The 19,054-nt window shown below is 44.4% G+C and overlaps 1 protein-coding gene across 1 annotated transcript in view; it reads left to right on the top strand.

Moving 5' to 3' along the window:
- Positions 1-2,554, top strand: part of PPP4R2 (protein phosphatase 4 regulatory subunit 2) — a 32,394-nt gene extending 29,840 nt beyond the window's left edge. Inside the window, exon 9 of the mRNA XM_081184286.1 lies at positions 1,050-2,554. Coding sequence (XP_081040412.1) covers positions 1,050-1,366 — 317 coding nt within the window. The 3' untranslated portion in view covers positions 1,367-2,554. The remainder of the gene's footprint in view (positions 1-1,049) is intronic.
- The last annotated feature ends 16,500 nt before the right edge of the window (positions 2,555-19,054 follow it).

Below are 19,054 nucleotides of genomic sequence, written 5' to 3' on the forward strand. Positions count from 1 at the left end.
CAGTGTGTGTATGTGTGCTGCAGGAAACTCACAATTTACGCAGGGGTTACGTTCCGAGGCACCACATGTTTAAGTGAAATCGCATATACCGTATTTTTCGCTCTGTAAGACGCACCAGACCACAAGACGCACCTAGTTTTTGGAGGAGGAAAACAAGAAGAAAAAAAATTCTGAATCTCAGAAGCCAGAACAGCAAGAGGCATCGCTGCGCAGTGAAAGCAGCAGTCCCTCTTGCTGTTCTGGCTTCTGGGGTAGCTGTGCAGCCTGCATTCGCTCCATAAGATGCACACACATTTCCCCTTACTTTTTAGGAGGGAAAAAGTGAGTCTCTTAGAGCAAAAAATATGGTATTTGAAAAAGCTTGCAGACACCCTGTTCTGCCCCCACCCTGTTCTGCCCCTTTTTGTGATGTTTCTGGGTCACTTCTGGGTTCGGCCCAATGCTCGCAGTTGTGGTCGCACACAGATGTACCTAAAACGGTCGCTGTGCTAATTGGTTCCTTTACGGCAGAGATGATGACAATGGATGCATATGCATGGATAGGGAGGAGAGAGCTTTATTGTGTGTGTACTGCACACAGTCGCTACTTTGGTGAAGGAAAATAAGGAAATATTCCTGGGTATAACAAGTATACAGTGGTGCCTCGCAAGACGAAATTAATTCATTCCGCGAGTTTTTTCGTCTAGCGAATTTTTCGTCTTGCGAAGCACGGTGTCGGAAAAGTTTTGGAAAAGCTTCAAAAATTACCAAAAACCTCAAAAAAGGCTACCACACCACGTTCTATGAGTTGCTCCTCGAAGTCAAGTCGCAACTGTATTAACGGTGTTAAGAAAAAGGAAACAAACTTGCAAAAAATGCAAGACGTTTTCGTCTTGCAAAGCAAGCCCATAGGGAAATTTGTCTTGCGAAGCAGCTCAAAAACCGCAAAACCCTTTCGTCTAGCGAGTTTTTCGTCTTGCGAGGCATTCGTCTTGCGGGGCACCGCTGTATATCGCTTGGGTTGAACTTGAACTCTCGATACTTAACGCTGAATTCTAACCCTATTCCAGAATCCCTCATGACGCCCAGAGAGATTATTCCGGAAAGAAAAGATCAAGATAAAGACAATAACACATCCTTAACTGTGAAAGAAGACGTTTCTGAGGAGAATAATCAAATGGAGGAATCTGACGAGACTCAAGCAGAGAAGGACTTGCCTTCTGAAGACAGTGAAAGCAGTGAGTCTGTCAGTAGCAGAGCTGGCTGCAGTGAAACGGAAGAATTGGGCTTGTATGCCAGTGAAACTCCTGAAATGGCGGCAGAGACCCCTATGGAAAACAGCGACGAAGCCACAGAAGCTGCAGAAGAACCTATGGAACAGGATTAATATTTAAATACACTTAGAGGCAGTATTTTCCATAAGGCTCTGGTTTTACACTGTATAAATAATTTTATGTAATAAAAGTGGACCTTTAGTTTTACAACAAAAGCAGGCTGTAAATTTAACTTGTCAATGAATTAAATCCTGAAGAGCTGTACTAATTAAGAACTGTGAAATACCAGCTCCTTTCAGGTCCTGCTTTACCGCTGAAATTTCAGTATGGTCAAATCAGTGGTCTGTGTATAGTTTTTTTATTTAGAATTAAAAGTTTTTAAACTGGAAGGTAATTATAATTTTGACAACTTTTTGGAGATTACCATGCTTAGCTATCTGTATGCAAGGAAGCTTTTGTCCCATCTGTCTCTTCTTCCCCCTCCCCCCCCCTCCAAGTAATAATAATGCTATAGCAATTATTTTTCCTCTTCTTTGGTTAGAGTTTCAACATTCAACATGTGAATTGTAGGCTTCTTTTTGGTTTTCAGGTTTTCATTTGACTGCATTGTGTACTTTTTTAAAAAGCTACACACCTGACACACAATACTTGAAAACATGCTAATCTAAAGAGAACCTATTATCGCACTCTTACGATGTATGGTGTTGTTGTTTTTAATGGAAATAATTGAGCTCATTTCACAGAAGGCAACATTTTCACCTCTGAATAAACCAAATAAAATTTGGCCCGCCTGGAATCCTGAAGATCCGAAAGCCGTTGAAAGTACCGGGTTTAAATACATTCCAACAGAAATGCTCTAGCAAAACACTTGTGTACGTTTCTGAGGTGCCTGAATAAAAGTTTTAATTCTGAGAAAATGTGTTGAGGACAGCCTTCAGTTTCAGCTTTCTGTGGGGGGAATGTTTGCAAGCCTGAGGAAGACAGTATCTCTGAACTGGAGCATTTTTTTCTGGCCTTTCTCAGATGGCTTTTTCAAAGTAGGCAGATCAGACTGGTATAAGAGACTGCAACATTTTCAAGACTATTCCCCTAGTTATGTACCTGAGGTGAACGGCTGACTAGCGTTTGTAGGCGTACATAGGAAAACTACCATAATTTGTACATCATTTTGAAAGTGCACTAAATATTTTTAAACATGTTACTTTGACAGCCAGTGTTAACCCTTTCTTTTCCAAAGCCAGCTCAAAGCACAATGACTGCTTTAAATTCTTCATATTGTCTCCCCTCCCCCCTCCGCCCCCGGCACCAAATGTGTAAAAACATTCAAGACGCAACCTCCAGTCTCATTTACTGGCTGCCAAATTTATACCTGTTTCTTCAACTGTACCTTTTTGATATTTAGAATTTTTAAATTTCTGTAAAGTAGATTTTTGTAGATTGTAAAGAGTGCTCACTGCCATTGTGAAACGGTATATAATTGTATAATTTGTGTGTAAACTGAATGCTTGGGCTTTCAATACAGTATTCATATAAAGCAATAAATATTAATGTTATAAAATGTTTGAGTACATTTTAATCGAAATATAAAAGGAATTCCCCCCTTTTGGAGGTGAAGTCACGTTCCATGGAGTACAAAAATAACCATCAAAAATGCATGCTGACAATTCTTGTACTTCCACGGTGTGCTTCCTTTTGGAGAAGGGTGGGACTGAATTCTGTTTGTATTCCAGAATAATTTGGCTGAGCTTGCATATTTATATGGTGGTAATAAACTGTGCTGTCTTGTCAGGTTCAGACAAGGGGATGCTTATGAAAAAAAGTTCAGTTGCTGTTCTGTATACAAAGGAAAAATCAGTTATTCTCCATTTCCTCTTCTGCAGAGGGTTGGGTGTGTGTAATAAGCATTAAGTAGCACTAAAACCAAACTTAGAAATTAGAATTTCTTTCCAAAAGTCCAAGGCTATAAAACATTTTTCTCCCCTCACCTTCCCCTTTTTGCTCTTTTTTTCCTTCAGGGATATTTTGCCAATGAGAACAAATTTTAAGTTTTAGAGATTTCTGATTTTTTCTTTAGATGTTTGTTTGTGAAAATATTGTTAATAAACCTATTCTTTAAGCACCTGTGCTCTTTTGACATTGTTATTTTTAACAGAACTCACTGATGCCAGATTTCAACTGTCTTGTAAATAATGAATTTATAAATGTACTAATGCAATGGCAGCAGGAGCTTGGAAAATAAATTCTTAACAGCGCAGTGTTGTAAATGTCTACTGAGAAGTAAATCCTGTTGACTCAAATGAGACTTCCCCCCCCCTTCTAAGATGGCAGCCTGAATTGAGTCCACCAGTATTAGTTAGATGGCGGAGCTAATTTCAATCAGCCTGCCTTGGGCAGTACAGTTGAGATTTGGTTTTGAAGGCACAATTTAGTTGCTGACTCCATACAAACTAGTTGGCACCTGGGAGCTTGCATTCATTGTCAGTGCTTAGTCTCTGTCGATTTATGTTCCTATGGCCTATCTTTGGGATGGTGGTTAGAGTCCATGAGTTCTGCTGCCCAGGCAATCCCCATTCTCTTATTTGCAGAAAAAAGAATTTAGAAAGTGCAGCGCAACGTTCCCTGAAGCACTTCCTCCTGCAAGAGAATAGATTGCCCAGGCATCGACACTGGCTATTCACAAAGATGGCACCTTGTTATTGAGCAGTTCCATTCAAACCAGGGGCACTTGCTTCCAAGTAAATGTGTTTAGATCTGGAGCAAGTCAGATCCCTAATTGCAATGCAATTGCAATGCTGGGGTGTGGCTGTGTTCTGTGCAACTTAAATTAATCACAATGAGTTACTATGGAATGTAGCCAAGCCACAAATGCTATTGCCCTGTTAAAATGCAATGACTCCTCCTGACAGTAGACAGCTATGTAAACTGCCTTACACACAATTCATATTTCGTTTGGAAATAAAAAAAAAGCCGTGATCTCTGCAATTGGGAACGAATCACAACATATCCAGGCTGAGATATTTCTGTGTGTTCTTGACTACCACCTTATATAGGAATGCTGGGGACACATCCAAGTTAATTGTTTCTGACTTTTGGTGATCGTCTGCATTGCTTCCAGTGGATCACGTCCAAAGCTTCTGTTGCACAAGCAGTCCAGACTTTGCTTGTGTAACAGAACTTCCTCTCCTACAGTCTCAAAACCTGCTCCAGAGAGTTGGGGGACCCTCTAGAACAGGTGTTTTGGGGGTTGCAGAGGTAGAAGTAGAAGTTGTTGGCTTACAACCCAATATGGGTTGCAGTCTTCCAGGGAGACGTGGCCTACCTTTGAGGCATGGTGAGGCAACCCCCTCTGCTTTGCCCTCCTCCGCTCCTGTTGCAGTGGCAGTGCTGTGGTGAACCCCATGAAGACCAAATCTGTCACCACCTCAGCAGCCCCCGCCCCCAATGCTGCCTCTACAGTGGGCTCTTGCCACAATAGGAAGTGCTGCTGGCCTCCTCCCACAATTGTTCCCATTGCAGATCTTTATCCCCCCCCCCTGTTCCTTATGTAGATCTTCACTCACCCCCTCTCTTCCCTGGAGGAAGGGGTGCCATTTTATAGTTGCTTTAGGTGCCAAAAGGTATTGTGCTGGCCCTGCTTCCAGGGTATTCTCAACCCCTGCCCTAGAATCAACGAACTGACCTGCCACAAATACTACAAGAAGAAGAGGAGGAGTTTGGACTTGATATCCCACCTTTCACTCCCCTTAGGGAGTCTCAAAGCGGCTAACCTCCTTTCCCTTCACAAACACTCTGTGAGGTGAGTGGGGCTGAGAGACTTCAAAGAAGTGTGACTGGCCCAAGGTCACCCAGCAGCTGCATGTGGAGGAGAGAGAAGCGAACCCTATTCACCAGATTACAAGTCTACCGCTGTCAGGGGTACAGGGACAGAGGCACAGGGAAGGCAGGAAATGGAGAGCGATGGAGAGGAATCCCAGGATAGTGAGGAAGAGGATAGCAATGACGCAGGGGATTCCATGAGTCTCTCCAGCGAATCACAGGATTCCCAGAAGGGGGCGCCTGTGGTAAGGGCAAGGGGAGCCCCAGGGGGAAAGTGTCAGGAGCGGGGGGCCAGCAGGGGACCCCAAAGCGGCAGCTGGGAATCAGGGCCAGCCTCCCCACCAGAGCGCAGCGAGGGAGGGGGAGGTTCCAGTGCGTCAGAGGGAGCAGCTCCGGCGACAGAGAAAGGGGAAGGATCAGAGCAAGCCGTTCTCCCGGAAGGGGAGGAAGGCAGTGAGGGGAGTAGCATAACTGTCAAAAGGAAGGTCAGAGGTTGGGCGCGCGCGCCAAGTTCAAATGAGGAGGCGCGCGGAAGAACAGGGAGCCCGGAGGAGGAGGAGCCAGGTCCCAAAGCCCGCAGGAGGGGGCAGGAGCAGTCTGGAGACTCCGCTTCAGGAGAAAGCAGGAGGGGAGGAACCCCGGCGGGCAGAAAGACCCTGCGGAAAAGGAAAGAGAGAAAAAGGTGGAGCAGCGTTAGCTTATTAAACTGGTGTAGGGGAGGGACCGATTCAGAGGGGACTTCTAATGTCTAAGGAAGAGACGCGGGGCTGCGCGCCTCGGTTGTGGAACCGATAATGAACTGCAATAAACATCCTTGTATATAAGAAGAACTTGGCGTTGGTCTTTTGTGAGCTGAGACCTGAGGCAGCCCTGACAACCGCTCTTAACCATTACACCACACTGGCTCTCAATGGTCAGGAGATGTGCATAAAATGCCAAGCTTTGAGTTAATCTTCTGTATTTTCCTGTAAAACTGTATTTTCCTAAAACCAAGAAAGATGCAAAGTCTAGGTGGTAAAAATGAATCCAACAGCATCCGCTGGAATTTTTTTAAAATTTAATAGTCTCTTGCGGAAGAGTGAAAGAAAGCAAGACTTGTGTGTATCACTGACCCATTTTCTCGCATCTCAGTAACAAACCTGTTGCTGTGGCATATGGAAGAAGCATAGCCGATTCAAACAGGACCATTCTGCCCTCTGCTGGGAAATGGGGCTCTCTTCAGCCAGAGAGGCGCCTCACTAGTTTTGGTGACTGCATATGTTTTCAGTCAGCAAGCAGTTTTGAAATCCTGACAGTTCAGTCAAAACAATATAATTCAAGGGACTTAAAAGCAACCACAACAGAGGAGCCACAGGGAGCATTCAAGCGGGGTGTGTGTGTGTGTGTGTGTGTGTTTTTAGTGCAAATGCTTGTTTTATTAGAGGAGCCAAAATATTTTTGAAAGAAAAGGGAAAAAAGAATGCTGGAAAGAAAAGAAAAGGGTTGTATCAGCAAGGGAGAAGCAAAATGGGATAAGTTGAAGCCCTTCGGATGTGAAATAAAAATTTCCGGACCAAAAGAAAAAAAATGCAAACCTTCCAGGAAGGATAAAAGTGTGGGAAAGGGGGTCTCAACAAGTAGTTTCAGTTGTGTGGGGAGACACAGACACAATCCTCCCCTCATCACTGATCCAGAAAAGCAGTAAACGAAAAGCCTAGTTGAAATGGCTGCCAAATATTCCAGCTAATGCAGTATTCTGCCCCATGGCTGCTAATAACTGGAACTGGTGGGTGGGAGTGTGTCTCACCAGGGCTCCACTGGCCTCCGGTCTGTTTTTGAAACCTTCCATGGCTCAAGAACTGGAGACCTGAAAAAAGTGACTATTCCCACATCATTGTGTCTCTGCACGTAGGTTCACTCACTGTTGTTGTTGTTGTTGTTGTTGTTGTTGTTGTTGTTGTTGTTGTTGTTGTTGTTGTTATTTATTAAATTACTACGCTGGCAGCAATGACCAAGAAGTTTTTAAAAATCTCAAAACGTTAAAAACATTTTATTTATTTATTCATTCATTCCAGGTACTGCTTAATATTCAGAATTTCTCCATATGCTTTCTTTAAAGAATAAGAGCAATTGAAATTCACGACAGAGTCAGAAATCACCTTAAAATGCTTGCTGAAATAGGAATGTCTTTGTCCAGCACACTCTCGGTTGAGAGGGCCTTTCACAGGTATGGGCCACAATATATGAATGTATGGGGGAACAGTTTCTTTCAGCCATCAAATGTCTGGGTAAACAGGAATATTTTTAAGTTCCTGCTGAATGTGAACAATGAGTAAGACAGACGCATCACACCAGGAGGGCATTCTATAAGTGGGGAGCCACCACCAAGAAGGCCCTGTCGTGGGTTCACACCAACTGAGTAGCACAATCACCAACAGGGCCTCTCCGGCTGATTGTTAGGGCCAGAAGTGGTTGCTGTTGAGGCTCTCCACTAGTTGCCTCTACTGCCTTGGGTGAGCTGGATGGTGGCTTGGAAAGAGGCTCTACCTTCCCTGTTCTCTTTTAGGGCTATTAGGTGTATGGGGGCAGGGAGGTGGCAACATTACACGCCACAGAATCTGGTTGCTTCCTGGAAGCTGTAGTCTCTGCCTTACAGATTACTAATGTTGCCAATGGAAGTTCTCTCTCTCATCTGAAGCCAGCCCTGTTTAGGGAAGTTTTTTAATGGCTGATGTTTTAATGTATTTTTAGTCTCCTGTTGGAAGCTTCCCAGAGTAGCTGGGGAAACCCAGCCGGATGGGTGGGTTATAAGTAAATAATAATAATAATAATAATAATAATAATAATAATAATAATATCTGACTTTTTGTGTAGAAATAAATTCTCAGCACACACAAAAATAAGTTTTAAAGCTTTACTTGCAGAAACTTGGCTTAAATGTTACAATAAACGGCACATTGTCTCAGTTATAAATTTCTGTTCTTGCATGCATTGATTCCAGTATAAGGCACAAGAGCAAATCTTTGCCAAAAACCAGCATTTTCAGCTAAAAAGCAAAATAACTCCTGCTTTCCCAACTTGCTGCATTTTGGTCAAGGCCCAGGGAGATCTGTGCCTGCTTGCAAAATGACTCATGACTCTTGAGGGCTGTGGGCTACTTCATTAACATAAGTAAACACTTTGAAACTCTATCCATAAACCTGAGACTCAAGTCATATGGATTAGCTCACCCCACCTTTGCAATGGAAAACTACAAGCCTTCATCCTTTGTTCAAACATTCTTCACAGTAACTTGACTACAATTATAATTATACACCATTTTAAGTAACATTAAATAATTTCAACTTGCCCTACCTGCCCCTGCCCCTATTCTGACTTAGTTGTTGAGGTTACTCAGCGTTGAGGTTAAAGAAAAAAATTATTGGAGACAATCTAGAATGCTGAGCTGGGAGGCCAGACTCAATCCCACTTAGCTGTGAAGCTCTCTGCCAGACAGGAATTCAGTGCTATTTTTCTAGAAAAAGAGGTGCCAGAATTTACCATGAACGCCTCCCTCCTTCTCTTGGAATGACTGGTACCTATTAAAGACTGGAACAGACTTAGGATATTTGCCTAGGTTAATTAACTCTTCACAGGCTAATTGCTGATGCTCAGAAGTAGGTCCACACATTCCAAGACACATGGCTCTTGATTATATCCTCAAAGTCTGACACACGGTCTCTACACATAAACACTAATTAAACCCCCGAACCCCTTGCATAGCTGCCTTTCTAATACACACTGAGACCGTCTTATATCCCAGTAATAACACACAAGTTCTAATTAAATCCTAATATTTAGTATACCTAAACATTTAGCACCACAGATCTACTACAATGTTTTCTCTATTTATTTTTTTCCATTTCTTTGCTCCCTGCTGCTGCAGTTGAAAATATTCAGTGGTGAACAGGCTATAAAATACTGTAGAGAAATAATAAATAAAAACTGGGGGAAAGAAATATTGACAGACGCTTCCATTACTACCTGAGACCCACAGAAAACGCATGAAATATGAACAGAATAAATGAAGTTACCCTGCTCAAACACACTGCTTAGGACTCCACAGGTTTCAAGCCCTGCACTTGAAATTGGTTCCTGCCTTTGAAATGGTCTTGGTATTCATGCCAGCTGGGTAGAAACACAGGTTAGACTGTGACTGTGTACTCATTACCATTTTACTCTGGCTACAGTGTGCTCCCGTCGCTGGCTTTTGAATCCTTGTACACACAGCGTTACCCACAATTCGGTGCTATCCTGTAGTTTCTTGAGAAATACTGCTGTTTGGTGCATTTTCGTTCAAAGCAGCTTCCAAATGTTATAAGAAAAAACTGCTCCTTTCATAGAATCATAGAGTTGGAAGAGACCACAAGGGCCATCAAGTCCAACCCCCTGCCAAGCAGGAAACACCATCAGAGCACTCCTGACATATGGTTGTCAAGCCTCTGCTTAAAGAACTCCAAAGAAGGAGACTCCACCACACTCCTTGGCAGCAAATTCCACTGTCGAACAGCTCTTACTGTCAGGAAGTTCTTCCTAATGTTTAGGTGGAATCTTCTTTCTTGTAGTTTGGATCCATTGCTCCGTGTCCGCTTCTCTGGAGCAGCAGAAAACAACCTTTCTCACTCCTCTATGTGACATCCTTTTATATATTTGATATATTTATATATTTAATATATATTTTATATATTTGAACATGGCTATCATATCACCCCTTAACCTCCTCTTCTCCAGGCTAAACATGCCCAGCTTCCCCTTATGGGGTACCCAAGAGCCCGTATAGAGTCCTTATGTAGGTTCTCTATGGGTAGGAGAAAAATTAACCGAGGCCAACCAGAGAATATTGAGAAGCAAAGCAGCTAATCTTTATTAAACTGTTGCAACAGGGTGCTCACCCCCCCCACGCAGGAAATTGCCCACCCTTTTGAAATTGCCCACCCTGTAGCTCAAGGCCACTCAGTCCAGGGGTGGGGCACGCTGCCTGCAGGGGCATGACGCATGTCCTGGGGGGCGTGACGTGTGTCCTGCAGGGTGGGGCACGACTGGAGGGGGGAGCCACGATGGCACCCTGGGGATCACGCTGCCAGGGGCAGTGCGCTGCCCCCACACTCTTCTTCCTCCGCCAGTGAGACCACCCCCATGAAACATCATACATACATCACTGAAGGAGGCGGTCAATAGCAGAGGAGGCAGTCTACAGCAGAAATTGTGTCTGTCAGATACCTGATAATGGTCACTGATTGCATTTTCTGGGCAGTCTGGGCAGTCTGGGCAGTATGGCCATTCTTTTGTGATGGTAAATACTCCGTTCCTGAATCTCTTATGCATATTGCTAGTGTGCTCAGCTTAACAAATACTTGCCAGCCTGTTTTCGAAAAGGGAGCTGTGAGCCCCTACAGTCCAAAGGCAATTAGAAAGCTTTCCCCATTTCCTTCCTCCTTGCAGAGAAATATTTGAGGTCAATTTGGGAGTCAAAATGGCTTCAGGATTGTTCTCCTGTACTATTTGGGGCACATGGTTTATATACTTATGTATGTGTTTGCCTGGTACATTTATTAACATTTATTTTATATCTTAGACTTTATAATTCTCCTAATACAAGCAAAAGGAAAACCTGAGCCATTGCACATGCACAGATGAACAGCTTCGTGAATAGAAGAAGAAGAAGAAGAGTTTGGATTTGATATCCCGCCTTTCACTCCCTTTAAGGAGTCTCAAAGCGGCTAACATTCTCCTTTCCTTCCTCCCCCACAACAAACACTCTGTGAGGTGAGTGGGGCTGAGAGACTTCAAAGAAGTGTGACTGGCCCAAGGTCACCCAGCAGCTGCATGTGGAGGAGCGGAGACGCGAACCCGGTTTCCCAGATTACGAGACTACCGCTCTTAACCACTACACCACACTGGCTCTCTATATAGGAGAGGGCTGCTGGGGGAGTTCAGAGGGCTGCTGGGGGGTGGAGAAACTAAGCAAGAGATGTGTATCGGGTGAAGACCCCCCTGTCCCTTCTCTGGTGTGCATGGCAATGTGCAAATATGCCTTGAAACACAGCTAATGTGTGCATAGCCTATATGTCCATTGAGCCCAATATGACATGATCAGTTGTGGCTCTCGAGAGTTTTCCACAAAGGTCTTCCCCATCACTTGGAGGAGGGGATTATTGGGTTGCTCTTGTTTTTGCTTTTATTATGTCTTTTGTGTTTCTACATTGTGATTTTATGCTGCAAACCACCCTGAGACCTGTGGGTATAGGGCGGTACACAAATTTAATAAACAATAAAATACTATAATGGCTCCCTAAGAACATTTTACTGGAGGCTGTGAGGACTGAACTTTGGGGCTCCCGGCACATAAAACACCTTGTTATGGCTCCTCTCATAAAGGAGTAGGGGAAAGGCCACAGCTCAGTGGTACAGCATCTGCACTGCCTGCAGAAGGTCCCAGGTTCAATCCCTGGCGTCTCCATGTAAGACTGGGAGAGAACCCTGTCTAAAATCCTGGAGAGGTGTTGTTTGTCAGTGTAGACAATACTGAACTAGATTAATAATAATAATAATAATAATAATAATAATAATAATAATAATAATAATAATAATAATAATTTATTTATACCCTGCCCATCTGGCTGGGTCCCCCCAGCCACTCCTCGCAGCTTCCAACAAAACACTAAAATACAATAACCTATTAAACATTAAAAGCTTCCCTAAACAGGGCTGCCTTTAGATGTCTTCTAAAAGTTTGGTAGTTATTTTTCTCTTTGACATCTGGTGGGAGGGCATTCCACAGGGCAGGAGCCACTACCGAGGAGGCCCTCTGCCTGGTTCGCTGTAACTTCACTTCTCGCAGGGAGGGAACCGCCAGAAGGCCCTCGGCGCTGGACCTCAGTGTCCGGGCAGAATGATGGAGGTGGAGACGCTCCTTCAGGTATACTGGACCGAGGCCGTTAATGGTCTGGCTCAGTATAAGGCAGTTTCCCATGTTCCTGACCAGGGCCGTCTTAAGCATATCTGACGCCGTGATGCAAAGCTCCCTCCGGTACCCCACCCCCCCATTTCCCAGAGTTGTCAACCTTTTCCCAAGCCTCTGCGGGGATCACTCTCCTCCCACGGAGGCTTGGGAAGGAAGCTGCATGCCCACCAGCCATATAGTTGGCGGGGCGCCGCTTCCATCCTAAGCCTCTGCAGGGATCGCTCTCCTCCTGTGGAGGCCGGGAGGCAAGCTGCACGCCCACCAGCCATATGGTTGACGGGGCGCAGCTGGCGGACTGGCAGGAGGGAAAGGGGAGGCCACCGGCAAAGCCGCACAGCTCCCCCACTCGCTGGGGTGCCCCTGAAAGGCTGGCGCCCTGGCGCAACACGCCAGTAAACCCAATGGGAAAGACGGCTCTGTTCCCGACTCTTCAGTGAAGAGCTGAGATGTTGTCACAGCAAAAGAAATGTGGAACAATGCAACTGAGGACCAGGAGCAAAGTGTCTCTTGCTGCCGATGAATGGCACGAGTAGAGTGTGTTGTCTGGCAATGCTTATTCAGCCAAGCCATTGACAGGTTGACATTAAACAGCCTGTAAATCAAGAACATCTCTCTGATTTTTTACAAATAACCTGTCTGGTGCCTGCGCCTTTGTGCACTCCCTTGGGTGACGGCTGGATGGCTTAGTAGCAGCTAATTATTTAACTAGAGGAGAAGTTTGATCTCCGTAATTGTCTGATGGTATCAGGACGGTGTTTTGTGTCTCCCAGCAATTCTCCAGGGAGGTCCGTGTGGCAGCGCAGCAAAAGGCACACTGTAGTTTGCTAATCCAGAGTTTGGTTCCGCAATGCACAGAAATAAGTGCTTGCTACTTGCTGTTTAAATAGGTGAACTGATTAATTCTGGCACTCCGTTTAAGATGGTGAGTAATAGCAATATGTACATTCTCAACAAAATCTGAAGCTAAGGGATTAGCAGGGCTTTGTTAATACTGGCAGTGTTATTTTGGAAATGCCTGAGAGGCAGCCATACAAATTTGTATTGAAAGGCAGCCATTGCTAAGCCTACTGACAGACCACTTGTGTTGTATTCCTTCTCCGTCTTTTTTTAAAAAAATGTTTTTTTTAAAAAAAATTAAGAATAACATGAAGCAATGCAAACAGCAAATAATGGGTATTGGTTAGCAGAAAGTCATGATGTGTATAAGGCAGAAAATAATAGCAGCATGTTAGGTTAAATAACCAAGCCAAAAAGATGTTTGAGTTACTGGAGGTCTAGGTTCTCTTCCCCCTCTTTTATGGCACCATTTATTACAAAATACTGATCTAGAGTAGAAAATATTCTTATTTCAGCGGATTTCATTCCTTTGACTTGCAACACTGTGCTCAATTATGTGCTTGGAAGCTCCACCAAGACCAGCGCAACTTAGCTGTACATGGAACCATAAAGAATGTGCAGGTCTGGATTGATTGCAACAGAGTAAATACAGTGCATTAATACACATGTTCCTGGGGATAAAATTCATATATTTATTTATTTATCTACCTGCTGAATGGACAGCTTCACACACTTTTTTCTGGTTCTGGATATGGGAGCTAAATTTACATAATAATAATTTATAATAATAATACATCTGGCTGGGTTTCCTCATTTCAAGTATAGGCTTGCCATACGTCAGGAAAATTCCTGACATGTCCTGGTTTTTGGGTGTAAAAATGGCGTGGGGGGGGCAATTTCGCTGAATCGGCAAAGTGTCAGGGAAAACCCAGATGTATGGCAATGCGATGGAAGAAGCAGCAGAATCAGCTCCAATAGCTGAAAATCACTTGTTTTTTTGGGGGGGGAGATGTTTCCCCCAAAAAGCTCCACAACTTTGCAGGTGCCAGAAATTTTACATGGCAACCCTAAAGTTACATCCCCACTCCCAAAAAATTCAAAATACTAAAAGTATAAGCAGGAAGTCTATTTTTACATGCCATTACCAATGTATGAACTGAAAATGACAAGAGGTACCTGCAACAAAATATGACAGCATAGAGTTCATTGTTCCAGTCAGTCAGCAATGCCTTTCTTCAATTTGTTGCAGGATTCCATCTTCCATCTGGTTTCCCACCACATAACCACCAGTTAGCATTCTATAACCACTGAGTATGCTTATACCTTACTGGACTGTTTTGGGGTTCTGTCTTGGAGTTTTTTCCTATAGCTTTTTTTAAATCTTCTGCAAACCTTGCACTTCTCCCAAGCCTTCTGACACCTCCCTTTCTGCATGAGTGCTGCTATTCTGGCTATGTAAGAGCAACACTCACCCCTAAGCACTGTGAAATAGATGAAATGATGTGTGTAAAATTATTGATAAGGAATTCGACAACTTATTGAATACTGGACGGTTTTGCTATCTGGATGGCTCGCTCCCATGCACATAAAAGGGTGCTTTCCTCATTTATTTGAACGGCTTTTGCTGGGCAAGTTCACCAATGACCAGTAGAGGGAGCACCATGTTTGGAAATTGGAGGAAGAATGATTTGTTATGCAAAAAAAATCACAAGGAACATCGAGGCAAAGAGACGTTTTCTGCCTCCTATGTCCTAAACCCAAGAAAGTATGTAAAAAGTATTTTTTTGGATTACCTGGCATCATGAAGTTTATGCCTTTTCCCCTGAACCCCCTCATCTACCTATGTCAGGGTCAGCCCAAGACATTTTGACATCTGATGCAGACTCCCAAATGATGCCCCCTCCCCACCAGGGAAGAAAGAGTGAGGAAATACCTACATCAGGAGCAAGAGAAGAAGGAAGATTGACATCTGGATCTGCTGCCCCTGTAGATCCTGCCGCCTGAGGCAGCTGTCTCATCTTGCCCCATGGGTGAGCCGGCACTAACCTATGTAACAGGTGGCAGCTTTTCGGCGAGCTGGGGGCAGTATCCCCCAGCTGTTGGCCTCTTGTTAACATGCACACCTTGCCAGGTTTTCTGGCAATTACTGGCGGTGCCGACTTTTCTAGAACTTCAAGCTCTGCTTGTTCCAGAAGCATGCGACAGAGCTTGCCACAAGTTAAGTGTGTACCTTTCGGTGCAACTGTTGTGGATGCCCTGTGCCCAGTGCACTTTTGGAACTGTTTTTAAACTTATTTAAAAAGTACACAACAGTGTGGGATCCATTTACATGATTGATCACTGCGCCAGTTCAAAAATGGGTGTACACAGAGTTAATCCTCTAAGTAACACCCTGCCATTCCAAAACATTTTAATTCCCTTATTACTTTTCTTAAAGCATCTCTTAGGAGCATGGAAATTAACTAGATCAGAGGCTGATTATAACGTGGTTTAGCAAAACACATTGACTTGCATGAGATATTTAGAAGTTGGTGCCATGAGTCCTTAGAGAAATGGGTCAAACTTCCTTCCCCTCTGCACCTCCCCCCGCCATACTTCCCTCCTTTTGCCGAAGAATTGATGCTTTTGAATTATGGTGCTGGAGGAGACTCTTGAGAGTCCCATGGACTGCAAGAAGATCAAACTTATCCATTCTTAAGGAAATCAGCCCTGAGTGCTCACTGGAAGGACAGATCACGAAGCTGAGGCTCTAATACTTTGGCCACCTCATGAGAAGAGAAGACTCCCTGGAAAAGACCCTGATGTTGGGAAAGATGGAGGGCACAAGGAGAAAGGGACAACAGAGGACGAGATGGTTGGATAGTGTTCTCGAAGCCACAAACATGAGTTTGACCAAACTGTGGGAGGCAGTGGAAGACAGGAGTGCCTGGTGTGCTCTGGTCCAGGGGGTCACGAAGAGTCGGACATGACTAAACAACTAAACAACAACACTGTATGCTGCTGTATTTCTGCTGCTTCATACAAGCATTTAAACATATTTAAACCACACGGCTCCCCTCAAAAGAATCCTGGGATCTATAGCTTACCCCCTCACAGAGCTACAGTTCCCAGCACCCTTAACATAACACAGTTCCCAGAATTCTTGGGGGGGGGGAGTCATGTGCTTTAAATGCATGGTGTTTATGTTGCCAGTGTGTTGTTTTCAGGCAGAGTGAATCAACAGTGTGGGGAGAGATTCCTACCAGAAATCCTGGAGAACCACTGCCAGTCAGTGCAGACAATACTGAACTAGATAGATCAATGGTCTGAGTAGTATAAGGCAGCTTTCGATGTTCTTGCCCCTTAAGCCCAGTCTTGCTGTTCCCTTAGTATGTTTTAAATGTTTTCATTTTATTGAAACCATATCCTGTCCTTTCCTTTAAAAACAAACAAACCCTCTAGGCAGCTAATGAGAAAGGAAAAATACAAGAGAATTTTTAAAGCAACCAGCCATCTGCACTATACGTTTAAAGCATCATCATTCCACTTTAAAGAGTTGTGACTCCCCGCCCCCCCCCCAAATAATAATAATCATGGAAATCAAAGTTTGTTAAGGGTGCTCAGAGATCTTGGGGACCCTTATTCTCGTCACAGAGTTAAAATTCTCAGAGTGGTTTAACAGTGAATCGATCTTCGCAGGAAACTCTGGGAATTGCTTCTCTGTGAGGGGAATAGGGGTCTCTATCAGCACTCCCAGCAAACCATAGTTCCCAGGATTCTTTGGGAAGTGGGGAAGCCATGATTGTGGCATGTGGTGTGATACCACTTTAAATATACAGTGGGACCTCGGTTTTTGAACAGAATCTGTTCTGGAAGTCCGTTTGAGTTCCGAAACGTTCAAAAACCAAAAACCAAAAGCGGAAGCCTCAGAACGCAAGCCTCAATATGGAAAATTCAAAATGGAAGCCGTGTTTCCTGTCTGAGTTCCGAGGCACTTACTTCCGGGTTTTCGGGGTTCGAGTTCCAAAATGTTCGACTACGGAGGAGTTCAAAAACGGAGGTACCACTGTATAGTAAAGGCGGGGCCTCTATTATAAACCTGTTTAATTATAAACCTGTTGTATTGTTGCTGATTTTGATTTAATTTCTTGGTTCCTACCAGAGAAAGCCTCAAAATGACCTTCAGTGTGCTAATGCAATTCAGCACAAACACATTGCTTAAAAAGCAGTAACAACACACCAAAAGCATTCACCCACAACAATCAATTTAGGAATAAATTATCTTTCCCATAAAACCCCATGAAGAACATCAAAATATAAGCCAAAATAGTCACAGAAACAACAAGGCTATATCTGCCCACATGTCTGGGAGAATGAGGATGTTATCTACAGGGTGAGTCTTTTAAAAGAGGCTCCATGGAACATGTGTACTCTGTATCCACTCTGTACTTTACCAGACAAAGCTGGCCATTCCTGTGTGAGGAACCGGACTCCATTAGTCAAGGTTCAAGAGGCAAGACGCACGTTCCACCCCATACATTTAAAGCACATGCCTTAAAGGATCCTGGTGACCATTGCTTTCCCCTCCCAGAGCTACCATTCTCAGCAACCTTCACAAGCTCCAGTTCCTAAGATTCTTTGTGGGAAGCAATGTGCTTTAAATGCATGGCGTAGATATGACCTCAAACTACTCGTGTTGAATTAGAGCAGGGCCGGCCCACCCATGAGGCAGGGTGAAGCAGCTACCCCAGGTGGAGGAAGATGAAGAGGCAGCGCCTCCAAGGGTGCACCAGCGGAGAAATGGCTCTAGCAATGGCACTGGTTTCTGGTGAAACCTTGCCCATGGGGCACTGCCTCTTCAGCTTCCCAGGTATGGCTTCCCAGAGGTGGGGAAACTGCGGCACATTCCCATTTTGCCTCAGGCGGTGAAATGGGATGCAGCCCCTCTGGATCAGAGCCAGCACTGCAATGGCGTTAAGAGGCGGAACGGCTTCTGTTGCTCCACCAAAAAAGCTTGCCTGTCCACAACCTCGGTTTCCTCAGGCTTAGACATCTCTTACTTTTGCAGGGCAAACTCGCCTCACTTGTCATGCCGGTGAAGTATCTTTGAAAAGGCGCAGGAGTGTGTTGAAAAAACCCTCTGAATAATGGAAAAGCAGCATTCAATCACCAACTCTGCCTTATACAGGAGCAGCTAATGAGATAAACCTTAAGGGCTCTTCTCTAACACTTTGGAGAATTTTTAGCATAAACACAACCAATGTGCATACATTAGCTGCTTTGAATAATTAATGGGCAGAGTGTAACTATATGAGTAAGGTAAGATCCTTAATTGTTCAATGTCGAGATGCATACTTATCGCTTAATGAATAAATGAAAGGCCCCCTGCCTCACAGGTCTGGCTGTTGTGCCGCGCAAAGTGTCGTAAACAAATATCAATTAATATCAGCTTAACATGCGGTATCTCAATCTGATGATCACTCTCATGGATTTATAATGGCTGTTCAGGGACCAGTGTGGGGCGAGCTCTTGGCTGAGAGCAAAATGTGTCTGTTGGGTGTGTGGGTTGAGAGCCAGCCTCGCTCGAGGAAGGACATCCAGGAGGAATGAGGAGGACTAGAGCAAGTTTGGGAGACCCACGGCCTCCCCAATGTTGCTGAACTATATTTCCCACCATCGCTGGCCATGCTGTCTTAGGCAGATGGAAACAAGCAACCTGTGGAGGGACACAGGTTTCCTCAGGAGTGGAAAAAATGGATTCAAAGATTGTTTAATGGGCTGTACTTTCAGTGGGTGATACAGGTCAGCGGCTACACTGGGTGAGCAGTGAAAGGAATGCAAGTTGTGAATGGATTGTATGGTGGGTATTATGCAGGTGAAGGAATGGCTGGGTAGTGAATGTATCTTGCTTGCTTATTCAGCACTCTTATCATTATAACGCCTGAAAATTCCTGTCCTCATAAAATCGCCATTTCAATATGAAATCTGGCGTGACTGCTCAGGTTTCCGTGAAATGACAGATTGTAAAAAGACCTCTTAGTTGAACTCTATTAAAAGGTGCAGACTCTCCAACATTCCTCAGGTGAAAATTGGGACACTCCCCACCAACTGACACCCCCCCCCATTTTTTGCCCCCTCATAGCATTTCCCATCAGAAGAAGGGCAAGTGGCGCCACCACTGCGCCCA

The sequence above is a fragment of the Podarcis bocagei genome (genome assembly GCF_964188305.1).
Source record: "Podarcis bocagei genome assembly, chromosome: 2".
Taxonomy (NCBI): Eukaryota; Metazoa; Chordata; class Lepidosauria; order Squamata; family Lacertidae; genus Podarcis; species Podarcis bocagei.